At 38.6% G+C, this 20,572-nt stretch overlaps 1 protein-coding gene across 2 annotated transcripts; it reads right to left on the reverse strand.

The window, feature by feature from the left end:
- Nucleotides 1–10,307: 10,307 nt before the first annotated feature.
- On the reverse strand, nucleotides 10,308–19,249 carry LOC131663677 (relaxin receptor 1). 2 transcript variants are annotated; one of them, XM_058934208.1, is made up of 21 exons: nucleotides 18,892–19,248; nucleotides 16,796–16,912; nucleotides 16,616–16,705; nucleotides 16,413–16,521; nucleotides 16,279–16,350; nucleotides 15,671–15,742; nucleotides 15,453–15,596; nucleotides 15,326–15,394; nucleotides 15,184–15,255; nucleotides 14,972–15,043; nucleotides 14,829–14,900; nucleotides 14,165–14,245; nucleotides 14,020–14,091; nucleotides 13,878–13,948; nucleotides 12,769–12,930; nucleotides 12,554–12,699; nucleotides 11,920–12,070; nucleotides 11,512–11,641; nucleotides 11,133–11,323; nucleotides 10,903–11,061; nucleotides 10,308–10,841 (listed from the first exon to the last, which is right to left on the reverse strand). In XM_058934208.1, the coding sequence occupies exons 1-21, from the start codon at nucleotides 18,977–18,979 to the stop codon at nucleotides 10,555–10,557; spliced, it is 2,427 nt and encodes an 808-aa protein (XP_058790191.1). In that variant the 5' UTR covers nucleotides 18,980–19,248; the 3' UTR covers nucleotides 10,308–10,554. The 2 variants fall into 2 exon arrangements, with proteins under 2 accessions (XP_058790191.1, XP_058790192.1); XM_058934209.1 differs by lacking the exon at nucleotides 14,972–15,043 and having other exon boundaries at nucleotides 14,829–14,861; nucleotides 18,892–19,249.
- Nucleotides 19,250–20,572: the final 1,323 nt, after the last annotated feature.

Raw genomic sequence — 20,572 nt, forward strand, 5'->3', positions numbered from 1 at the left:
GCTGCATTCGCCGATAACCACGGGCGACCGTTTCGCTGCACTTTCCTTGCAGTAAAGAAGTCGAACTGTCTCGTCCGCAGTTTGCGTTTGAATCGAGGTGCGCTTAGCTCCCGCGGAGATACAATGAGCCCAGGAGCGAATGACTTTAGCCGAGATCGATGAACGCAGGGAGCAGAGGTGCAGCTTCGTTCGATTAAGCGAATCCGGACCACTGCGCACAGAGAGCCAACGCCATCGCTCGAAATTACGGAACAGCCGGACGAATCTTCAAAGCAGCTCGCGAGGCGACGGAAAGCTCGAGGAAATCGGTCGATTGGTTTTCCTTCCGTTGCATTCGCTTGGCTGCGGAATATGTCTCGGCGGACGGCTGCGCACGCGGAGCACATTCCTCGGCCGCGCTCTCTCGGAAAAAGAGGATGACGTTATACGAGTCGATGCCTCGCGTCCTCGCCATAAAGCGGCCGAAGGACCGTGGGCGACGCTCGGCGCTCTCTCGCTCGCCGAATCTGGCGGGTCACCTGCAGTGGCTTGAACATCAAAGCTTAGAATGACTTTGAATGCCATTAACTTTTTTATTCGTAAGTAGCGCTCTCGTTGCAATGCAAAAGACGAGCGTCCAATTGATGTGCTTGATTCTCCCTGAGAACGTGAATTTTATTTCTTAATTAGGAATAAAGTGCAAGCGATAAAGCAATGAAAGATGTGTAATGCAGCTGCGCGCGCATTGAATTTGATCACTCATAAGCTCGTAAAACACTGTTAAAGTAAGGCAAGCGCGTCAGAGAAGGCGTGCTCGCAACGATCGTCGTTAAAGCATTTTTGACTTTGCTCTCGTCGCCCGGAGCTGAGCAGCGAAAGTGTTCGCTCGCGCGCGCACATACACGTAGGTTTACATAGTTTATAGCAGAGCCGCAGGATCATCGCGCGTGTTAATCGTGGGCGGATGGAATGTTGTCCGGCCGTATAGCAAGATATCGAGCCGAGGATGTGTCAACTGGCTTGTGCCCAACGAGGCGCGTTTTTCACCACGCGGAGATCTTGTTGTTGGCTCTATACGCTACGGTGTCCTGCTTCGTCTACCTGATCTCGTGAATAGCACTTGATTGGACTTTGCTCTTGCTGCAATTATACTAGCACACAAATTATTTTAATTGCAGCTCAACTGCAATTGATTGGCTACCCAAAGCTCTGGGTTTTACGGTATAAATGGATTTTAGCATACACGGAACTTCCGTCACGGAGTGAGTCACAATTTTAAAAACGAACAGCTTCGTTATGGGTCCTGGCAATGAATGACCCGGAGATCGTTCCTTATAAAGTTTCTCAAGGTATTTCTGTTAAAATCAATTTACAAGTAAACAAAATCTTCCAAGAATTCGTCTATCTCGAGGCCGCATCAATGTTAACCTGTTAATAACATCCAGACCAATTAAGTAAAAGGACCGTAAAAAGTAATTTATTCTAACGACATTTCGAATCTTGTCGAGCAATAAATGTACGAACATAGCAAGTGCAGTGGCTGTGTGCGTTATTCTTGGCAGAGCTTCTCGACGAAACTCACCAAACGTCTTCTTTCGCCGAAAAGAAAATGCTTGCCACGTGTACCCATTTGTAAATGTATTATTTACGAACGAGTTCGCCAAATCAACACGGACGTGTACAGATCGGTACGTCCTCGTGATCCTCGGCTTTTTACCTTCTAATCGTCATAACTTATTCACCGTAAGGGACAAGCTGCGAGAAAATACAACAAAAAGAAAAACGCAAGTACGACAAAAGGACGCGCGTTCAGAGCAAATGTAGACGTAAAACAAAAGGTCCGAGGGACGTAGAAAGATGAGGAAGAATAAAAGAGAATAAGCGTATAAACAGACGTAAAAAAAGACTCGTAAAGCCAAAGGAAGAAGTAAAAGAAAAGAAAGCGAAACGCCAATGGGACAAGTATCCTTTTTGGTCGGGGCTGTAAAATGCCAGCGTCGTGCGCGCGCGTGCGCTTGGTAAGGCCGAATTTACAGTCGTAGAAGCTTTAGTGGCTATTTCGACATATATCGAAGATAAGGCAAGAGAGCCCTCTCCTGCTCGTTTTCGTCGTCGTTACAGGCTTACTCTCGCAGAGAAGGAAGATTGAACGTCACCAGTCTTTTAATGCTGCTCGTTACTTCTTTCTTTTTCTCCTTCTTAATCTTCGACTCGGCCCGAGGACCTTTTTTATTTCCTTTTTCTTATTCGCCGATCAAGCACCTTGCGACCGAACGACGAGAATTAACAGTTGCCGATAAGTTCTTTATTGAGCACCGACGCAATCAAGGAAACGCTTTATTTTATACCCCCCCCCCCCCCCCCTTCCCCCTTCCCCCTTACTCCCTTAATTCGTGTGTACAGTCTAAATTAATAATTTTTCTCGTGTCGATCATGATTCACTAATTTCACTAATCTATTATTATTTTATAGCATCGTACTAGGTTATTGGATTCAATGTGTATAATTGTGGATTTCCCCGTAAAAGTTCGGCTATCATAACGAAAGTAGAGCCTTGAAGAAAAATAGGAAATCCGCTTGAAACTAACTTTGACAACAAAGATTCGTTACAGAGCGCGCAATTACAGAAGTGGCCGTGAAAAATTGAATGTGCGCAATGGGCGCGACGCGACCTCGGGCACCGGTACACGCAAACGCGACAGTAAAGAACAAAAAGACGGCGGCACACATAGCATCTTCCAGCTGTCGCGCGTTACTTTATACATCGGAAACAACTGCACTCTTACGTTACGCTATTTCTTGGCGATTCGACAATCGCTTCTTGCTTATCCTGAGCGTTTCGGATTTCGTGGATATTCGGTTATTTAATGCGTATTATTTTAGAGACGGAGAAGGTGAACGTTAACTTACTCTGCGCTTCTTGTTTGTCTAGCCTCTCTGTGGTGACTCCACTCGAGCCTCCGAGTAACTATTTCGTTCAAACGAGCATACGCATGAAACATTTGTAATTAGGCTTGTCAAACAGCTCAATGAGCTTACGAAGTGAGATTGAAATTCAGCGAGGGCTCAAAAATTGCCAAGGTGCAACGTCTCGGAACGCTAGGTTCAAAATTGGACAGGAATATCATTTGTAAAAGGAGATCAGCTTGTACTTACGATTGAGATATTCTGGAAAAAATAACTTTCTTTTCTGTTTTGATCGCAATCTATACCAGTTGTTTCTCTTGGAATAGTATTTGAATTACTGGGCATTATCGATAAGAAAAATGACAGATAATAATGAAAAGCGTAACTGACGAGGGCAGGTCCGGATTCGCGATCCCGCGCGACCGCTAGCAGCTCACAAAGTGCATCGACAAAGAAAATCAGCTGCTAATACCCGCTGACCTAATCCATCACTGGATTGGCCGACCGATCGAGTGCGCGCGCGCGCACTACGATCCATCGGATCGGATGAAGTACCGTAAAATCCCTGAGCAAACGGGCTCGTAAGGCGCTTGTACGTGGCCTAGGCGATTCGCGATTCACGGAACTGCGCACGCGAGTTGTCAGGACGCGCTGATTGGCGCGAATCAACATAAAGGCTGGCCACCGCGGCGCTGCCGCGTTAATTATTTATTTATTTTCCTTTTTTTTTTCTCTTTCTCTGGCCTCCTCTCCCCCTCCTCCTGACGCGCCGACTCGAGATTTATAACGGCACACGCGACTTACTCGGGTTTCGCGCCTCCGAGAGGAAACCTCGTCGCGGATAGCCAAGATGAATTCGCGCGCTGGCCGCTGCTGCTTCTCTCCTGTATACGCGTCGATGGACGCCGCAAGAACCGACTGCTGACCTGGTTGGTCGGGCCTTTTGATCCATTCAATTGTTGCTTTTTTTGGTTTTATCCGTCGCCAAATTCACTGTCCTACCGTAGAAATGTTCAGACAGCTGGGGAACTGCAAGTTTGTCTTTTGCGAATTTTGCATTCCTCCGCGGAAACTTAAACCTCAAAGCTGAATACACGGACGAATGCGATGTATCGAGCTACGAGTGCGAATTCACTTTCAGATTGAATCAAACGTATCAACAAACGACACCACTACTCGGCAGCGACAAGTATCGGTAAATCCCATCCAATTTCACCTTTCATCGGCTGCACGTACGTACTTACGGCACATATAATAGCTGAATATATTTTCAGTGGCACCCACAATCTCTCCACATCTCGCCGTTCCCGATCAGATTTTCCGATTCTTTTGGCGCTCCGCGGAGCGAAAGTGACTCGATCTCTATCGGCTCGCGAGTGCACTGGACAAATCAACATGCTCCCTTTGGAAAAACGATCTGTAACGCGCGAGGATCGAAAGAAAAACACTTTAGAAACACGAAACGCTTTCGCTTCGTGTAATGGCTCTTGGCTCTCGGGTGAATACCGCGTCGGCCGATCTTTCACTCTTTTCACTTTCGTACCTTCGAAATATTGTTCTCATTGCAGCGCCGTCGCACGTACGAGGGCTTAATTGGCCTCGGCTAAGCGTCGAGCGCATCGTTGATCGACCGAACAAACGGCTAATTAGCAGAGCTACTATTCGGCGAATTCACTGAGGTCTCATAGTCGTGCGCGATACTTTAGATTAGACACACAATGACCAATTAAAACATCTGACGCAGTATTTATGCTAAAACTTTACACCAAAAGATTTATACCAATCAGTTTTCATAATCGTGATTTATGTATTTTTAAATAAATTTTTATTCGATTTATCGAAAGCCATAATGTTTCGTATTATTCAAATTTTAGGTGCAATAAAATTTAACTCTCTAAATTGACTAACAACAGGAACGACCTTTCCAATTGATCATTAATGTTCATATTTGTACTAAACTTAGACTATGTGTTTTTACCGGACGCTGACATTTGTGCATCGAGCGACTAAACGGAATAAAAATACGCGTCACTGTGAAAATCGATCTCTGTGAATTTCAGCCGCAGCCACTCGCGGATAACGAACGCGCACGAAAATCCTTTCGGACTGTCTTTCGCTCGCAAAGATACCCTCTCGACGCTCGCTCGAGAGGGAGGTTGCGAAATGGAGCTACAGGGAAAACGGCAAAGCGCCGATGCACTGACACACTCGCGCGCGCGCAATAATATGATAAAAGGGGGCTTTTGCGCGAGCGAGAAGCCGAAGTCTTGTCTCTCCGCTCGAAGGGGGTCACGCCCACGGCCGCTCGTTGACTGTTCTCCACCACTGAAATATTACGCCAGCCGAGCGCGCACGACCGAGCTTTTACATTTCACGGACGGACGGACAGCCTCTTATGCGCGTAAATATTCTTGCGCGTGTGCATTGATTAAGTCGTGCCCCTTTCCCCTTTGTTTTCCTCACCTCTCTATACGTACGCGTGCTTCCGACGTTTTTGCTCAATATTTTATTCTCTAATTTCATACGTTGCTGAGATACTCTTTTTTTTTTCTGTTCCACTGAAACTCAAGTTACGTTTGAAAATATGACAAAGGTATTAGTGAGAAATTGAAAAATGCGTTGTATAATTTGGAAAGTTGAAATTAGAAATCCAAGTATTTGCATATTTCACATTTGCTCGGTCTGCCTCGACGACGCGCGTAGCACAGTTCTTTATTGCGCTATGGATATTTAGAATTTAAAAGGACCTAAATAAGACAGACCGATTTGACGGACTGACGGGCTATAAGTTATTTCCAAATAAATTATCGCATCCGCATAGAGGCGAGAGAGGCAAAGGAAGCGTGTGCCACTGGCTAAGGACGAGGCTCGCGCGCGGGCGAGCTTGGGAAATTAGCAGGCGCGGAGTCTAACCGTGTAAAGCGAGGAGAAAAAGAGCGCGCAGGAGAGAGGCGGCAGACAAGCGACAGCGTTATTGTGAAAAGCAGCGGCCATTAGCACGTCGTCGGCGAATTCCGCGGTCTCGAGTGCAGGATCGCGCGCGGCGCATGCATCTTATTGAAAAGCCAGTCGCGTGGGTTCAGTGACATTGACCACGCGCGCGCGCCGCGAGTAGTCGCGTGCTCTCTCTCTCTCTCTCTCTCTCTCGCCGCGTCGCCTTCGCCGGTTCTCCGCGCTTTTCTATTCCTACGGCCTGTATGTATGTACGTTGGCTCGTGATATTACACGATTCCAGCTCGCTTCTGTCGATTTTACTGGCAGCTTCCGGGTGCTCCGGCGACATTAAATTATTCAATCCCCGATATGCGCTCGGTTCTTCCTCGCGTACCTCGCTTTATCCCCTGTTATTCAAGTCGACAGCGGAAAAAACCTCGATTATTATATTTTCTCCATTTATACGGTCTTATTAATTAATTTCGTTGTTGTTGCATCGTCGAATGAAAACGTGATGGCGGCGCGCTCCAACTTCAAAATTTAATCAACGAGCGAAAATTATCTGCACAAGCGCTCGCGGCGCGGTAGCAGTTTATACAGTGGTCGATTTCTCGATAGGCGATGCATGTACGGCAATTCTCGTTTTTGAACGATGGAACTGCGGAGAAAGTCGCACTGGAACAATTTTCAAGCCACTATCTTGGAATATTAGAAAAGCGCGAATAGATTAAGCGAATCCATTCTAGAGTCGCAATGAATGGAATTGTACGAGCGCTGCGGGAAATAACACTTGAATTACGCGAACTCGAGGACCTGCTTTACATGCTTCGGCATGAAATTACAGCTCTTCTATGCAGTGTCTATCGGCGACCAATTATTGCGTTCAGCGCCAATTGAAGACCGTGAATTTCTCGCGTGATCGGAATCGACGATTCCTCTTATATCCCCTACCACTTTTAATCGTGGGAAGGATCTCACGGATCAGAGAATCCTTCAGGCTGTTTTTACTTTTGCACGCATTATTATCTAAGGCGGCTAGCCTTCGGTTTCGTAAGTCGTACTTGGCTCGGCTAATTACTCGACCGTGACTTTCAGCATTCCGCACAGTTCGATGCGTCCTGCGAAGAAAGTTTAATCAAATGAGATTACAGTCCCCTTTTTGCGCCTGCCAGCTGCATTTATGCTTCATCAAATGCAAATGCAGTCCCGTAAGAAAAATCACATTGCAAACTCCACGCGCAATCGCGCAAAGTCAGGTACGCAAGATTGATAATCACGCGTCGAGAGGCAAGAAAAGCAAAAGAGAAAGAAAAATCGGCGCACAATGCGAAATTCGGACGACGGGGGAAAAAAAATGGCACGCGCGCAAAAGAGGCAGCTGAAACAATTAATCGACGTCAGAAGTAACGAGGCTCAAGTTGAAAAGCGCATAAATCCGTGTGGCGCGGCGCACGTGCGAAAGCGAAAAAAAACGACAAACGGCCGCCTGGCAATTCCGTGTCTCTGACCTATACGCGTACGTATCTGATTGGCGGTTTCGCGTTTCTCGAGGGCGAATCGATGTTCAAGGTCGTTCTTTATCCTCGCGCTTACGCGTGTGTGTGTGCGTGCGTGCGTGCGTGCGTGCGTGCGTGCGTGCGTGCGTGCGTGCGTGCGTGCGTGCGCGCGCGCGCGTAAGCGTCAAAACGTGCGTATCGGCTTACGCGCGACTACGACTTCATTTGTACGCGCGCGACGCGAGATTGAGGCGGCCTGCCGGGTCTCGCGTGCCCCCGCCAAGTCCGTCGCTCTTAGCGCCGATAATATCGTAGCTCGCGGCTCGTTGAAAACTTCGAAACGAGGCGTTGATAATGCACGGAAATTGCTCTTTTTTCATCGCCTACGCCATCCCCCACCAAGCTTTTATCACTTTCTGCTTGTCACGGCAGTTCGTTAGAGCTGATTGCTTCAATGATAGCCTTATTAATTGATTGATTGTGCTCAGTGTCATTAAGCTTGAAGAATGTGCAAACAAATAGGTTTAGACAGTTTGTCCTCGTTGACAAATTTAGGATAATCATACTAAAATTCAAGGAACGAATAACTCGCGGAAATTTATCTCTTCAAAATTCATCTTAATAAGATGGTTCAAGTAACAGACTAAGTTTTTAATCATAATTTAGCTACGGGATTCAATCGGATAACAACTATTTTCAGAATCTCGAGTTCTCTAATTTTTTTTTTATAATATTATAAAAGTGCCATGAAAAATTATCAAATATGTCACTCTTATACATATTTTCATAATTACATCGCCCTTCTTTGAAAGTTTTCAGATTATAATTGATAAATTATTAGCATCGGTATAAAGAATATTTATTCTCTTCAATTCGCTACGTTTCCAAAATCTGAGTGCCTAAAATTTTCCATTGATGCAGAAATATTACGCCTTAAATATTTAGTTTAGCATTTAGAGGCGGCAATGTCATGCCATACTGATGAGTTCTGGCGATTAATATCAGACGAAACGCACGATTACCTTGTATTCTTCTTATCGGCCTTCTTTTATGTAATATTTGAGCGTGAATCACTCAATACGATCTTAATTGTTATTTTTTGGGATTTAATTACACTCCCTAATGACTGTACAGGAATTAACATTTTGCTGCTCGAAAGGATCGTTGTCTCACTTTATAGACAAAGTATTATCAAATATTCAAATGCTCTTTTCTACTTCATCTTGTGTGTATGGTTGTAAAGGCCATCTAGCATTACCAGTCGTACCCATATATCTACTTCTCAAACACTCATGAAAATTTCAAGTTCAAATTTTTACGTTATAAACTCGCCAATACTAATAATTCAAGAGCGACAAATTTTGAATTATAAAAAATACAAAGAAATATTTTAATAACTGATCGATGAAAATTAAATAAAAATGTAAGAATATGAAGAAACATTAAGAAAATAAGACAGTGGAATGACATTACTGCGTTAATTGCGTGGAAAATTGTTATTAATTCTAGAATTCATCGTGTAACTCAACTCGGTGACTTTCAAGTAACAGTTATAAAAAAGGAACAAAAAAAAAAAACAAATAAGTACGACAGTCGAGTAATGAGAGTCAAATGAGACAAAAACAGGTAAAACTGATAGTAGCCAAGGCACAGAAGCGTCAGCAGCCTCGGAATCGAGGGCGCAGCGAAAACAGTGACGTTAAAAAGAAAAAAAAAACAGACAAAGGGAGAACTATCGGCAGTTCTCTCGCGCTCACGCGGCGGCCCATTAAGATATACATCAGCAAGCGTATCCGCGAGAATGCAGTTGACCTGTCGCCAGGAGATTCGGATCTCGCGAGTGTACATACTTTTTTCTTTTCGTTTTTTTCTTTCCTCCCTTTTCGCGGTGACAATCTGTCGCGCCCGGGTGCAAGTTTTAACACCTCGTCGATCGGCCGCGAGGATAACGCTCTCGTTTCTCGGCCGGCCGTACGACGTGCGATACCGGCCGATTTACCGTGCCGTTGTATGATAATTTGGGCTTGGCCTACGCGGAAAGCTAGGCCAGATGCAGATCGCAGGCTCGCTCGGCTTTTGATTATTGCGCACGCGGCCGACCGCCGACGATTAGATATTGATTAATTGCCAGTTTTCGCGGCGTTGAGCCCGAAGCAGCATGTGCCTTATACTTTTAATTGGTCACGTGGGCTGGCTGAAATCGGCGCGAGTTTTACTCGAAGTTATTGCCGCGCTGGAACAGAGATAGATGGCAGCACCTATCGATCGTCAATGGAACAAAATTGTACTTTTAGCCACTAAATTGTCGAAAGAATTGTAAATGTAAACGCATTTTAGTATCAATTAGCGTAGTGGCTTTTAAATTCTGGAATTTTCTTTATGATAATGAACCTGTTATTTCTTAAAATTATTAAGCATTTTATAAACATTTTATAATTATTATCGACAATCAAATGCTTTGAAATGAAACAGATTGACCAATGGTTACAATACACATACGTTTCAGCAATCTAAATGTAAATTAATAAATAACTGAAATATTAATAACTCAATAAATATATAGTTGCGTTTGCTAATTTATTCGATAATTATCACTTACCTTATTTTTTGTAATGGTTTTTAATATTTTTAAACTTTACCACAAATAAGACTTACCGCATAATTTTTTCAAGCACATTCATTGTTTTAACATAATCCCTATTATTTGAAAGTAGAAATTTTTCATTAAAAAAGCAGTAATACTACGAATAAATTATTTATAGACAATTTAATGAAAATAGCAGGGGCATAATTATTACCAATATGCATATTACAACTGCTTAGAAAAATATTATTAAATTTGGAAAAAACATACGCGTCTAAAAAATATGAACTTTAATTCAGATTTTAATTCAAAAATTTAATTAAAATAAATTGAATAATACAAATGAATAATTTTTACAGTTTTGTAATTATCAATAATCAGAATTAAGATACAACTAAAAATTCATATCAGTGACACCTTTATTTTACTTTTAAAAATATATAATTACACATATATATAATACTAGTTACATAAGCGATTAAGATTGATAATACTGATTTGTTATGTGGTTTATTTAACATCAAACCTTATGATCAGCCTGCTTCGAAAAGAAAAATTTAATCGATCATTACATTCATAATTCATTTTCAAAACAACTGAAAACTTCTTAACTTTTCAAATTTTAAAAAATAAGTAAAGCCTAGATTCAAAATATTAATCTACCAAATATAACTCATCAGTAGATTTGTTTTTCTTCGATTCTTTCTCCAAAGATTTTCTAGGAGAAGACATACACAGCATTATATTCTTATTTTTCATTTCATTCGAGGAAGTATCTTCCTTTTCTTTTTCAATCGATGATTTTTTTGGTGACGGCATGCACAATATCATATTTCTCATGTTATTTGATGATACTTGCTTCTCTTCTATGGACGAATCTCTAGGAATACCTGTACCCGATGTTGTATTTTTACTGTTGTACACGTTAGATACTTGCGATTCTGAAAATAGTACATTAATTAATAATTTGTATTTTTCAGTAATTAGTGAAGAGATTCTTACCACTTCTTGATTGCTTTCGAGATACAATGTCACACACCCTTCCAAACAATCCTTTAGCCAGTCTTTCTCTAAACTTCGGGGTGGTAAACGTGTACAGTAACGGATTGACGGCGCTGTTCACCGGAAGAATAAAAATCACCACCCAAGAATTCAAATCAGCTGAAAAATTTAAATAATAGCCAAATCAATAGAAATCGTATGTTTGTATTTAATATTTGAAAAATTCTTACGATTAATTGGATATTCGGTCAAAGCTAAAATTTTAAGGATAATTATGGGTGCCCAGCAAACAGCATCTGTCAGCACAATCAAGAAGAATCGTAGAATGAATTCCGAATCACCAACTGAAAGTGGAGTAGCATGACGAGTTCTCCATATGCTTATAAACATCCCAGCATAAACGTATCCAATGATGACAAGACTACAATTGGGAAGAGTTACATTACTGTTAATTTAACCGTTATATCACAAGTTGATTTATATCAATGGAATAAACATATCAATTAGAAATTTTAATCGACACGAATGTGCACTTAGTTTTATTTTTACAAGAAAAAAATAGAAATAAAATTGTAATATTTTATAACAGCTGATTCAATTCAAACTTACCCAAGTAAATTGAGACCAAGAAAAATGAACGCTGAGTATTCCCATCCAACAAGAAAGGGATTATCTATGTGTAACGGGAAGCACATGCCGTTCAAACCATAAAAACGTGTACTGCTGCGCCAATGAATCGCTGAAAAGTTCGTTTCGAAATATCGATGCATACACGACGTTGCTAATTCAATTCGATTATCATAACATTAATTTTTTATTTTCGGCAAAAATCATATGCAGCAAAAATTGTGGCCACGTCGCGAGAATTTTCGTTGAAAGAGCGTGAAGCAAAGGGAGATGAAAGAGTGAAAGCCGATCGACGGATGATAAGAGAATTGATTGAACGTGCAGCATAAATAAATGAAGGAAGTGAAGTTACAAATATAAAAATGGTAACTTTCACCATGAGCGACTTACCGGGAATAAGAGCGAGAGTGATCCCGACGGCCCAGACGGCGATCATGGAGGAAGCCGCGGTTTGCGGGGTCATGGCACGGTGACCTCTCAACGGTGCTACGATCAGCATAAATCGCTCCACCGACATGAACGACAAGATCAGCACCGATACCTGCGGACGAGCCCCATAGTGAAATCATGACGAGGCGTGGGAGAAGCTGTTCGCCTTTGACGTTATTTATTGCGTGAGAACGTACTACTTGTTATTTACGACTTTTCTCAATATGCTTCGTCTGCTATGTATTTTTAATTTGTGCATTGTCGAAAAATATCGATAGCGCGGTAAATTCATCCGACAAACGAATTTCACTCAACGTGCCATCGATTTATACGATCAGTTTTAACAACTTTCTAAGATGAGAATGATAATGCAACAAAGATTTTCATTTCACGTGCGCATTGGTATTAGATTCAGCACTGCATTTCATTTTAGTATTATTTATAGTTGCTGCTAATGAAAATATCGAAGTATTTTGAAAGTATGAAGCCAAATTCGTCTAGAGATAGTTTTGTACTAGTCTGATTGTTAAACTAATTCAAACGAACATTATATCTATGATTTGCTACTTTTAAAAGATACACGACTGATTCTCACCTCGGACGATACCATAGCAATCATACCAATAATTGTACAAGACCATGATGATATCCACGCACTTGCTTCTTGCTTGTAATTGTCGCGGAAGCGAATATCTTCGATTCCGATGATGAATAAGTAAAGTCCCATTAGCATATCGGATACTGTAATGTAAGATGAACTGATAAGAAAAGGTGACTATTTACGTTATATTTAATTAATGGAATACATACCTGCTAGATTTCTAATGACTATACTCAAAACTCGATTCTCATCCTTGGCCGTGAACCTCCCCCACAACACAAGAGCGTTACCCAGACACGTAACGCAAGAGATGCCCCAAACAGCAATTCTAAGTAATCGTTTACGCAGCAAATGCGATAATGAAGAAACTCCTGTGGGAAAATAACAAAAATATCAATTTTAACAATAATTCGATAATAATACAGAATGCGATAAATAGAGGGACGTTACTTTAAGTTGAACATCATCTACAAAGAAGTAAGGTCTTCCTTGTACTCGTATAACATGCGCAAAAGACTTATTTCCATGCATTAGATGAAGAAATTTATTCTGCTTCTTTATAAGTCAATCATATGTTTTTTTATGAATAACATCAACGTCAAATATTCAGTTTTTAAATATCAATTGACAAGTTGAGATCAAGAATGTGAAATCTCGTATTGATTAATTTAACAGATTTCTTTGTCAAAAGACTACTTGTATACAAAATGTTAATACTCAACGTTTTGATACTGCTTATTTTTCAAAATCATTTTTCATTTGCAATATATTTAGAATGTTACAAACGTTGTTTAATTAATGATGTATTAAGTGCACTTATATCGATGTTAAAGAAATTCTATTCTTTTTATGCAAAATACTCACAAGCCAGACTTTTCAAACTAAGAAGAAATATCTATGGATATCATAACGAAACATAAAACAATACAATATTTCTAAGGAAATATTTATTTGTTGAGCATAATTGATCGACAAACAAATATAAGAAATAAAAAAATATTCCATAATTATATGCATGTACGTATGAGTAACAAAATTGTTGAATCTTCATGCAAATTATAATAAAAATGAGCTATATTGTTCAGGTACATACTGTAGTAGAAATATAAAAAAATGAAGAGGTGATTATGAAATCAAGATTTCTTGGCTATACCGATGAACGTATGACAAGTAACACATTGACAAGGTAATCCGACATACGTGGATATTTTGAACAGTATATATGGATAGAATAAAATAAATAGAATAAGAAAGTAAAAGTAGAAAAAATTTAAAGGAGTGAACAGTAAAATTTGCAGCTGAATTTCGTTCATGTTACCGTCGCTCGGCGGCTTGCATTTTTGAACATTTGGAGCATAAGCCGTACAGTAATGAAAGCGTTTGAAATATCTGTAATCAAAGTCTTTTATGATAAAGTGCGCACACTTATTTCTGATCTCACAATACTATTAATAACTTACAAAAATTCAAGTCCAGTAAATACGTTGAAAAAATCTTTTTCAACATCGTCCATAATTATCTCTTCGACATTTCTAAAAATGGAAAAAATATTAAATTGACGTAAAAAGTTTACAACAAATACTTATGTAACACCATAATATTTACAGTGAGTTTATACTGTTTTTCAAAGGTAATAAAGACGGTAACAAATTTTCTGGCAATAAATCTTCATTATGCCCAATTTGCCTAAAAAAGTAATGAAATTTTTTTGTTTGAATCTAGACACGATAAAATAAATTATTCGTTGTAAATTCATTAATGATTCAATATGTTATCATCAGCTTAATAACTATTGCTTGTCTAGATGATCATTTACACATTTATTTACGCACGTGGTTATCTTATAAACGTGATAATTTACTATATCAAAGAATCTTAGACCCTAAGACTGGCATTTTCATCATTTAAATAGATATACAGAATGGGCGAGAATGCAAACAGAGAGACTTGCATGGGCGTTTCACTTAACGCTTGCACAGTACGTTTGATCACGTAGTCCGGCTCAAGGACTATATCGCGCTTATATCGATTTATGCGAGTTGGAATAGCCTCGCAATAATCGCTGTTAATTATGGCTAGTTATGCAAATGGAAATGTCTAACACGGAGACATAACTGTGATTGAATAGTGTTTCTCCACTTATCACTTATTAAAATCTCAACTCATTCGAATTTGCAAATATTGCTGAAATACTATAATGTTATCCGCGGATTTTAAGAAAATCTATTTTTCAATTCATTACGTACTTAATAAATTAGAAGATACTTACAGTTTCGAAAGATTTCGAGTACTCATAAAAAGGCTGGGAGGTACAGTAACAATTTGATTATGCATCAAGTTTCTGCAAATTTAAAACACGTTCACACAAAGACGAATTAAACTTGCTACAATTAAAATCATTACTATACTTACAAATCTAATAAATTAACTAAATTTGCAAAAGCATCTGGAGAAATAGTTTGAATTAAATTATTTTCCAGCGTTCTAGGACAAAAGATTATTACAAAATTCAATATTATAAATTGATAAGGTAGACAAAATCGAAACTTAAACTCAGTAGCCAGAAGAGAGAACTGTCGTGCGTTTACTTAGAAGATTGTAATTGACTAATACTGTTAACTTACAAAGACGATAACATTGGTAGTCGGGAAAACATGTCGCTCGTAATGCATTCCAGTCGATTCTCGTCTAAATTTCTGTGATATGAATTAAAATAAAAACATAAATATCTATATCGATTAAATAAATAATTACTGATGAGCTTACAGTTCATTCAACGCAGGAAGATATGGTAAATAAAAGTTTGAAGACGTTAATAGATTTCTAGTTAGATCTCTGAAATTCAATCATTAAATTATTCGACACTCTACCACATTACCTTCACTGTACTCACAATAAAGTTAGATTTTCGCTATTTTCCAAATCACTCAGATCCAAACTATGAATTTCGTTGAAATCTAATATTAATGTGTTCAAAGATATCAAACCATTTAGATTGCCCTGTCTGATTTCTCGTATATTGTTATGAGATAGTTTGCTGAAAATGAAAGATAGAATGAGAGGGAAGCAGACCACTATTTGGCTGACCATGCATTGAGTTACACCACTTACAGCAAAGTTAAAGCTTTCTGATTTGCAAACACGTTGGGCTCGAGGAATCGTATTGTGTTATTGTCGAGATGCCTAGTATATAAACAAATTAAAAGCATCGTAATACTTTCGGTTATATTTTTATGTTGTTCAGCTGTAGTTTCGTGTATTACGTTCTAATGAGGAGCGAACTTTATCAATTAAAATTATTAAATAGATGGCATAAGAATTTAATGATAATGGTATTTTCTTAAGTCATATATGATTTAAAACAAATGTAACATGTTTTTTCATTTGTAAATATTGTGGAAATTGTAAAAATTGCTAACGACTTATCACTATACATTAGATAGAAAAATTAATTCATCTACATTTGTTATCGAGTCTACTTGGTCTATTACTGGTTATTCTGTGAATTTGTAATATTACATTTTATAAAACACTGAAGTAAGTTTCAATTATGTTTTTCTTTTTTTAATATGTCAGAGATAAAGGTTTTTTAAAAATCTGAATTATTATAATACGTAATAATAGTTCTCTAAAATATCAGCCTTTATCTAGTGTTATTTGTGTATGTATATGTTTGATGTAACAGTCATTACCCGATGTCAAGATACATGTAAACTTACAGTTCCATTAAATGAGAATATCGCTCGAACGAATTATATTTTAAAACTGGTATAGAGCTGTTCTCAAAACGTCTGAAAGCAATTTTTTGTTATTATTTTAAAGTAATATTAAATTAATATAATAGACAACTCACATCAAAGCAACGCCTTCAAGAAAAGTCGGTGGAAACTCATGTTCAGCATATTCCTGACATTCAATAACGCAATTATCATAGATGCAACTAGTGAAGTAGCCTGGACTATCTGTACGTATAAAATGTATATATTTTTTATTATAGCAGACATAAATAAGTGAGATTTACTTTTTAGCCAAGAAATATTATAAATATCCACTCACCATCAGTTACGTTTGGACAACGTGGTTTGGGTCTTGTTTCATTGTTTAAAAATATGTCTTCGTACCATTTCCAATTTCCAAATAAGTCAACTGTCATAAAAAAAAGTACCGAAAAATTCGTTCATCGCAATACAATCAACTGCTCTATCAAATGGTAATTTTTTCATAAACTGCACTTACTGCACGTGATTGACTCGTCGTCTTTCTCGGGACAATCTATCTCACCGTTGCACCACTTTTGCTGTGGTAAACACATGGTGCTGTTTGCACAAGGGAACGTACCTTTTGAACAGCTGTCTGTAATATAAGGAATTGTTAAGTTGAATTTCAGTTGATCTCACAATTCGTCTGTATGGCGAGTTCTTTTAATTGCAAGTTTGCAATGTGCACGCGAAACTGCTACTTGATAAGTTAAACACAAAAACAGAGTTTCTCAAAACGCTCAGTCATCGCGTCGCCTCTGGAGATGGCAATCTTTGTATATGTATTTTTATAATATTTACAACCCGCTTCTAGAAAGTTTTCTTGAAGCTCCTGCCCGTAGCATTCGATTGCGTACAAAAAATGACTAATTATGAGAATGTAACTTGAAAAATATAATCTTTATTTGATGTATGGTATTGCAAAGTGAATATGGCTATTATTGCGTATACTTATAAAATTGCAGTACAGCATTTTCTGGTCTCATAACCACCGAGCGCAGGCATATTAGCGAGTGTAGACTGAGTGTCGGACAGTGCATTATCTACTTTGTGGCCGATTATTCATTATAATAATATTTGTGGTTGCTAATTTACCAAGTGTTGGCTAGCAAGGCTTGGTATCCCTAATCTCAATAAACTGCAATCCACATAGATTGCAGTACCGCGTATGACATTTGCCTTTACGCTGCTTTTACGCTGTGTGCACAATCAATCGCTTCTAATCATACAATCAATGAAGAATAAATTCCACGCATTATGAAACTAAAGTCAAGACCAAGTTTTTCGTCTCTCTCAATTTCATGCTTTCATAATACAGAGCCAATTAATTCCCAATTAATCAACACATTTGTTCGAATGATCAGACGTTTAAGTAATTTCAATTCATTCGCAAACGAGTTTCGTGCACGTAATCAAAAGAGCCGTACCATAGCGAATCATGCGAAGCAAAACTAATTGCTAGGCGCTGGCAATTATCACGCTACGAAACTTCAACTTACATTAGCTCAGAGGATGTAAATTAAAAGATTGGAAGCTCGTTAATGTCAACGTCAAGTCTCGCGAAGAATCAAAGTCAATTATCGCGTCGTGATTTGACAAAGTAGCAATCGAACTTGATCTTCCGGAGAAAAGGACACGGTGACCTTGGCATCGGGCATCTTCGTGAGTTTTCGCATTTGAACTTCGACGCAGCGACCAAGTCTCAATAACAACTGTCTTCGATCCATCCAAAGGGGATATCACTTCAAGAAGTTAAGTGCTTTTGATTATCATTGACTCTACTGGCGCTTCGTGTCTTTCTCTGTTCGATCACCCAGTGCTACATGTTTATCGGCGTTCAATCTTGAATGATATATTTTTCGCATTCTTAAATTTAAACCCGTACTCTAACTCGAATAGCGTCCTTCCTAAGTAAAAATTATTGAATTTTATTTGCCGTGAAGTGATCAGACGAAAGCTGACTTTGACTTCTCGTCTGAATCATGCATCTTCGGTGCACACGCGAGAGCGAACGTAAATATTAAACGTCACAGACAACAGTAAATTTGCTGCATTGTCGTAGTATGCAAGATAAACGTCAATCTTAAGTCAAACTTTGAGCACGAAGTAAAAGAATTGATGACAATGACTTATAAATTTCTGTAGAGTATTCTCACTTCAGATAAGATTCGTTTTTATGTGAGTATTACGAATGCAAATGAACTTTTCTTACAAAGCTACGTTGCGTTGAATGGAATCATCGATAAAATATGCGAGAAAAAAAAACAATGTTTTCGCTCCACGTGCGCTTCGCTTCAAGTTAAAATATGACTTCGTAAATATTCTTTTTTTTCGCGCATTAAGCTACGCTCACTTCCTTCATCTAATATTTCGATACAAAAAAATACTGAATATTCTTTTATTTGCAAGTACTGACTTTTTATGGTTGTCAAATCAACGAATCTTGATGATATTTTCTTAATTCCTATGTGTATCGGGTAAATTGAAGAAGCTTTAGCAGGGAAACTTTAACGTTCTAAAGTGTATTAGCACGAGAATTCGCTGCGTAAAATACTCGGTGTAAAAGTCTCTTACCTTGATTAAAGTAATACATGAGAGCTGCCAACAGGACGAAGATAGTGATTAGGACAGTGCCTATCGTTACGATGTGCTTGTACCTCATCTTCTTAAAATCGTAGTTATCAACACGCGAACAAGTGAACGTCAACTTGTTTTTATTTTTTCTTGAATAAATTATTCAAATGAAATATAAGAATCATGTTTCCAATTACTTGAAATAATTCAACGATAATCAAACTTTGCACTGCCGTTGTAAGATTTATAGATGCGAAAAAAAAAATGTTTTTTCTTTATACTACTATTTAAATATGCAAGCTCGGAATTGCAAGAGATGAAAAAAAAAAGACGGTTGCCTTCGCGCACGTGTAGCTCGCCGGCGGGCATCTGCCACTTTTCTGCCACTGGTTGCGTATCCGTCGCGCGAAACAGCCGACGAACTTACGAGGCGCGACAATTACGCAGGCGCGCGAGCGCACAACTCCACGGTACGTTCAAATGCACCTTTGTGCTGAATAAAGTTGCGTGTGCGCATTTTTCGTGTGTTTGCTTGGTAAATATTAAATTAGTCGCTGATTGCTCTGCGTGGGTGTGCCATGGAATCAGAAGACCTCAAAGCGCTCTCTATCTTCAGCTAAATATACGAATCTGCGTAAATAAATTTATCCTAACTACTGAATTCATCACTGATGAAAACTACTCGTAGTTACATTCATATTGGATTAAAAGATTTATGAATATTTTTTTTATTTGAGATTTTTATTTACTTCAAAATGATATGCGTACAATTTATTACGGTTTTATCAAGTATTGTAGTTACCAAGTCGATACGTTTGTACATTTTCGTTAATCGTAGGATATTATATATATATATATATATATATATATATATGCACGGAAATCGTCGTTCCAAGCATTCCTCATTACTCTGAAGCATATTTTCTGAAATAGTTTGAGCCACCCTACTTATAATAATCATTATTTGTTTTATACGAACATTTTTCACGATGTTATTAATAATGTTAGAGCAAATATATCAGTTAAATCCCAAGATTATTGTTTTCAATTATTCAATCATAGAAGAAATTTGCAAAAATCATTAATTGCTCAAATTATATGCTATCATATGAAAAATCGTAGAACGTGCTAACGAGGTTCTCGTTATTGCTCTGATGTTTTTACTTTGGCTATAAATTTGTGATTTTATTCTTATTGATTGATAAGTGTTTTTAAAAATTTTTATTGGAGATATATGTCGGACCAGTAATTACTATTCATGCGAAAAAACTGTATGTATAAAAAAAATCGTTGAATAAAATTTTACACACTGCTTATTGCAAAATAAAATAAATTACGCATCGATTATTAGTACTTCATAAGTTTAGTGTGTGGAGCACACAGGACTAACATTTACATATAACCGCAGGACTACGTGCTCAAAATACAAATGCCATATCAGTAAATAAGATCTCTACAACGATACCAACATACCGCGTATCGATAACTGTATAATCAAACTGACCCGCGAATATTTTGCAAATGCTAATTGATAGTAACCCGCTTATTAATTGTTTCACAGTCATTAACATAAACTATACAGAACGATGCAAATAAAACCTAAACCACCAAAGTCCTTCACAGTCGTGGACGCCCAAGGCTACGTACAAGACGCCAACAGCGTACCTATAATTTACCATCG

Source organism: Phymastichus coffea, unplaced genomic scaffold (assembly GCF_024137745.1).
Source record: "Phymastichus coffea isolate CEN01 unplaced genomic scaffold, Cenicafe_Pcof_1.1 PCOF00038, whole genome shotgun sequence".
Classification (NCBI taxonomy): Eukaryota; Metazoa; Arthropoda; class Insecta; order Hymenoptera; family Eulophidae; genus Phymastichus; species Phymastichus coffea.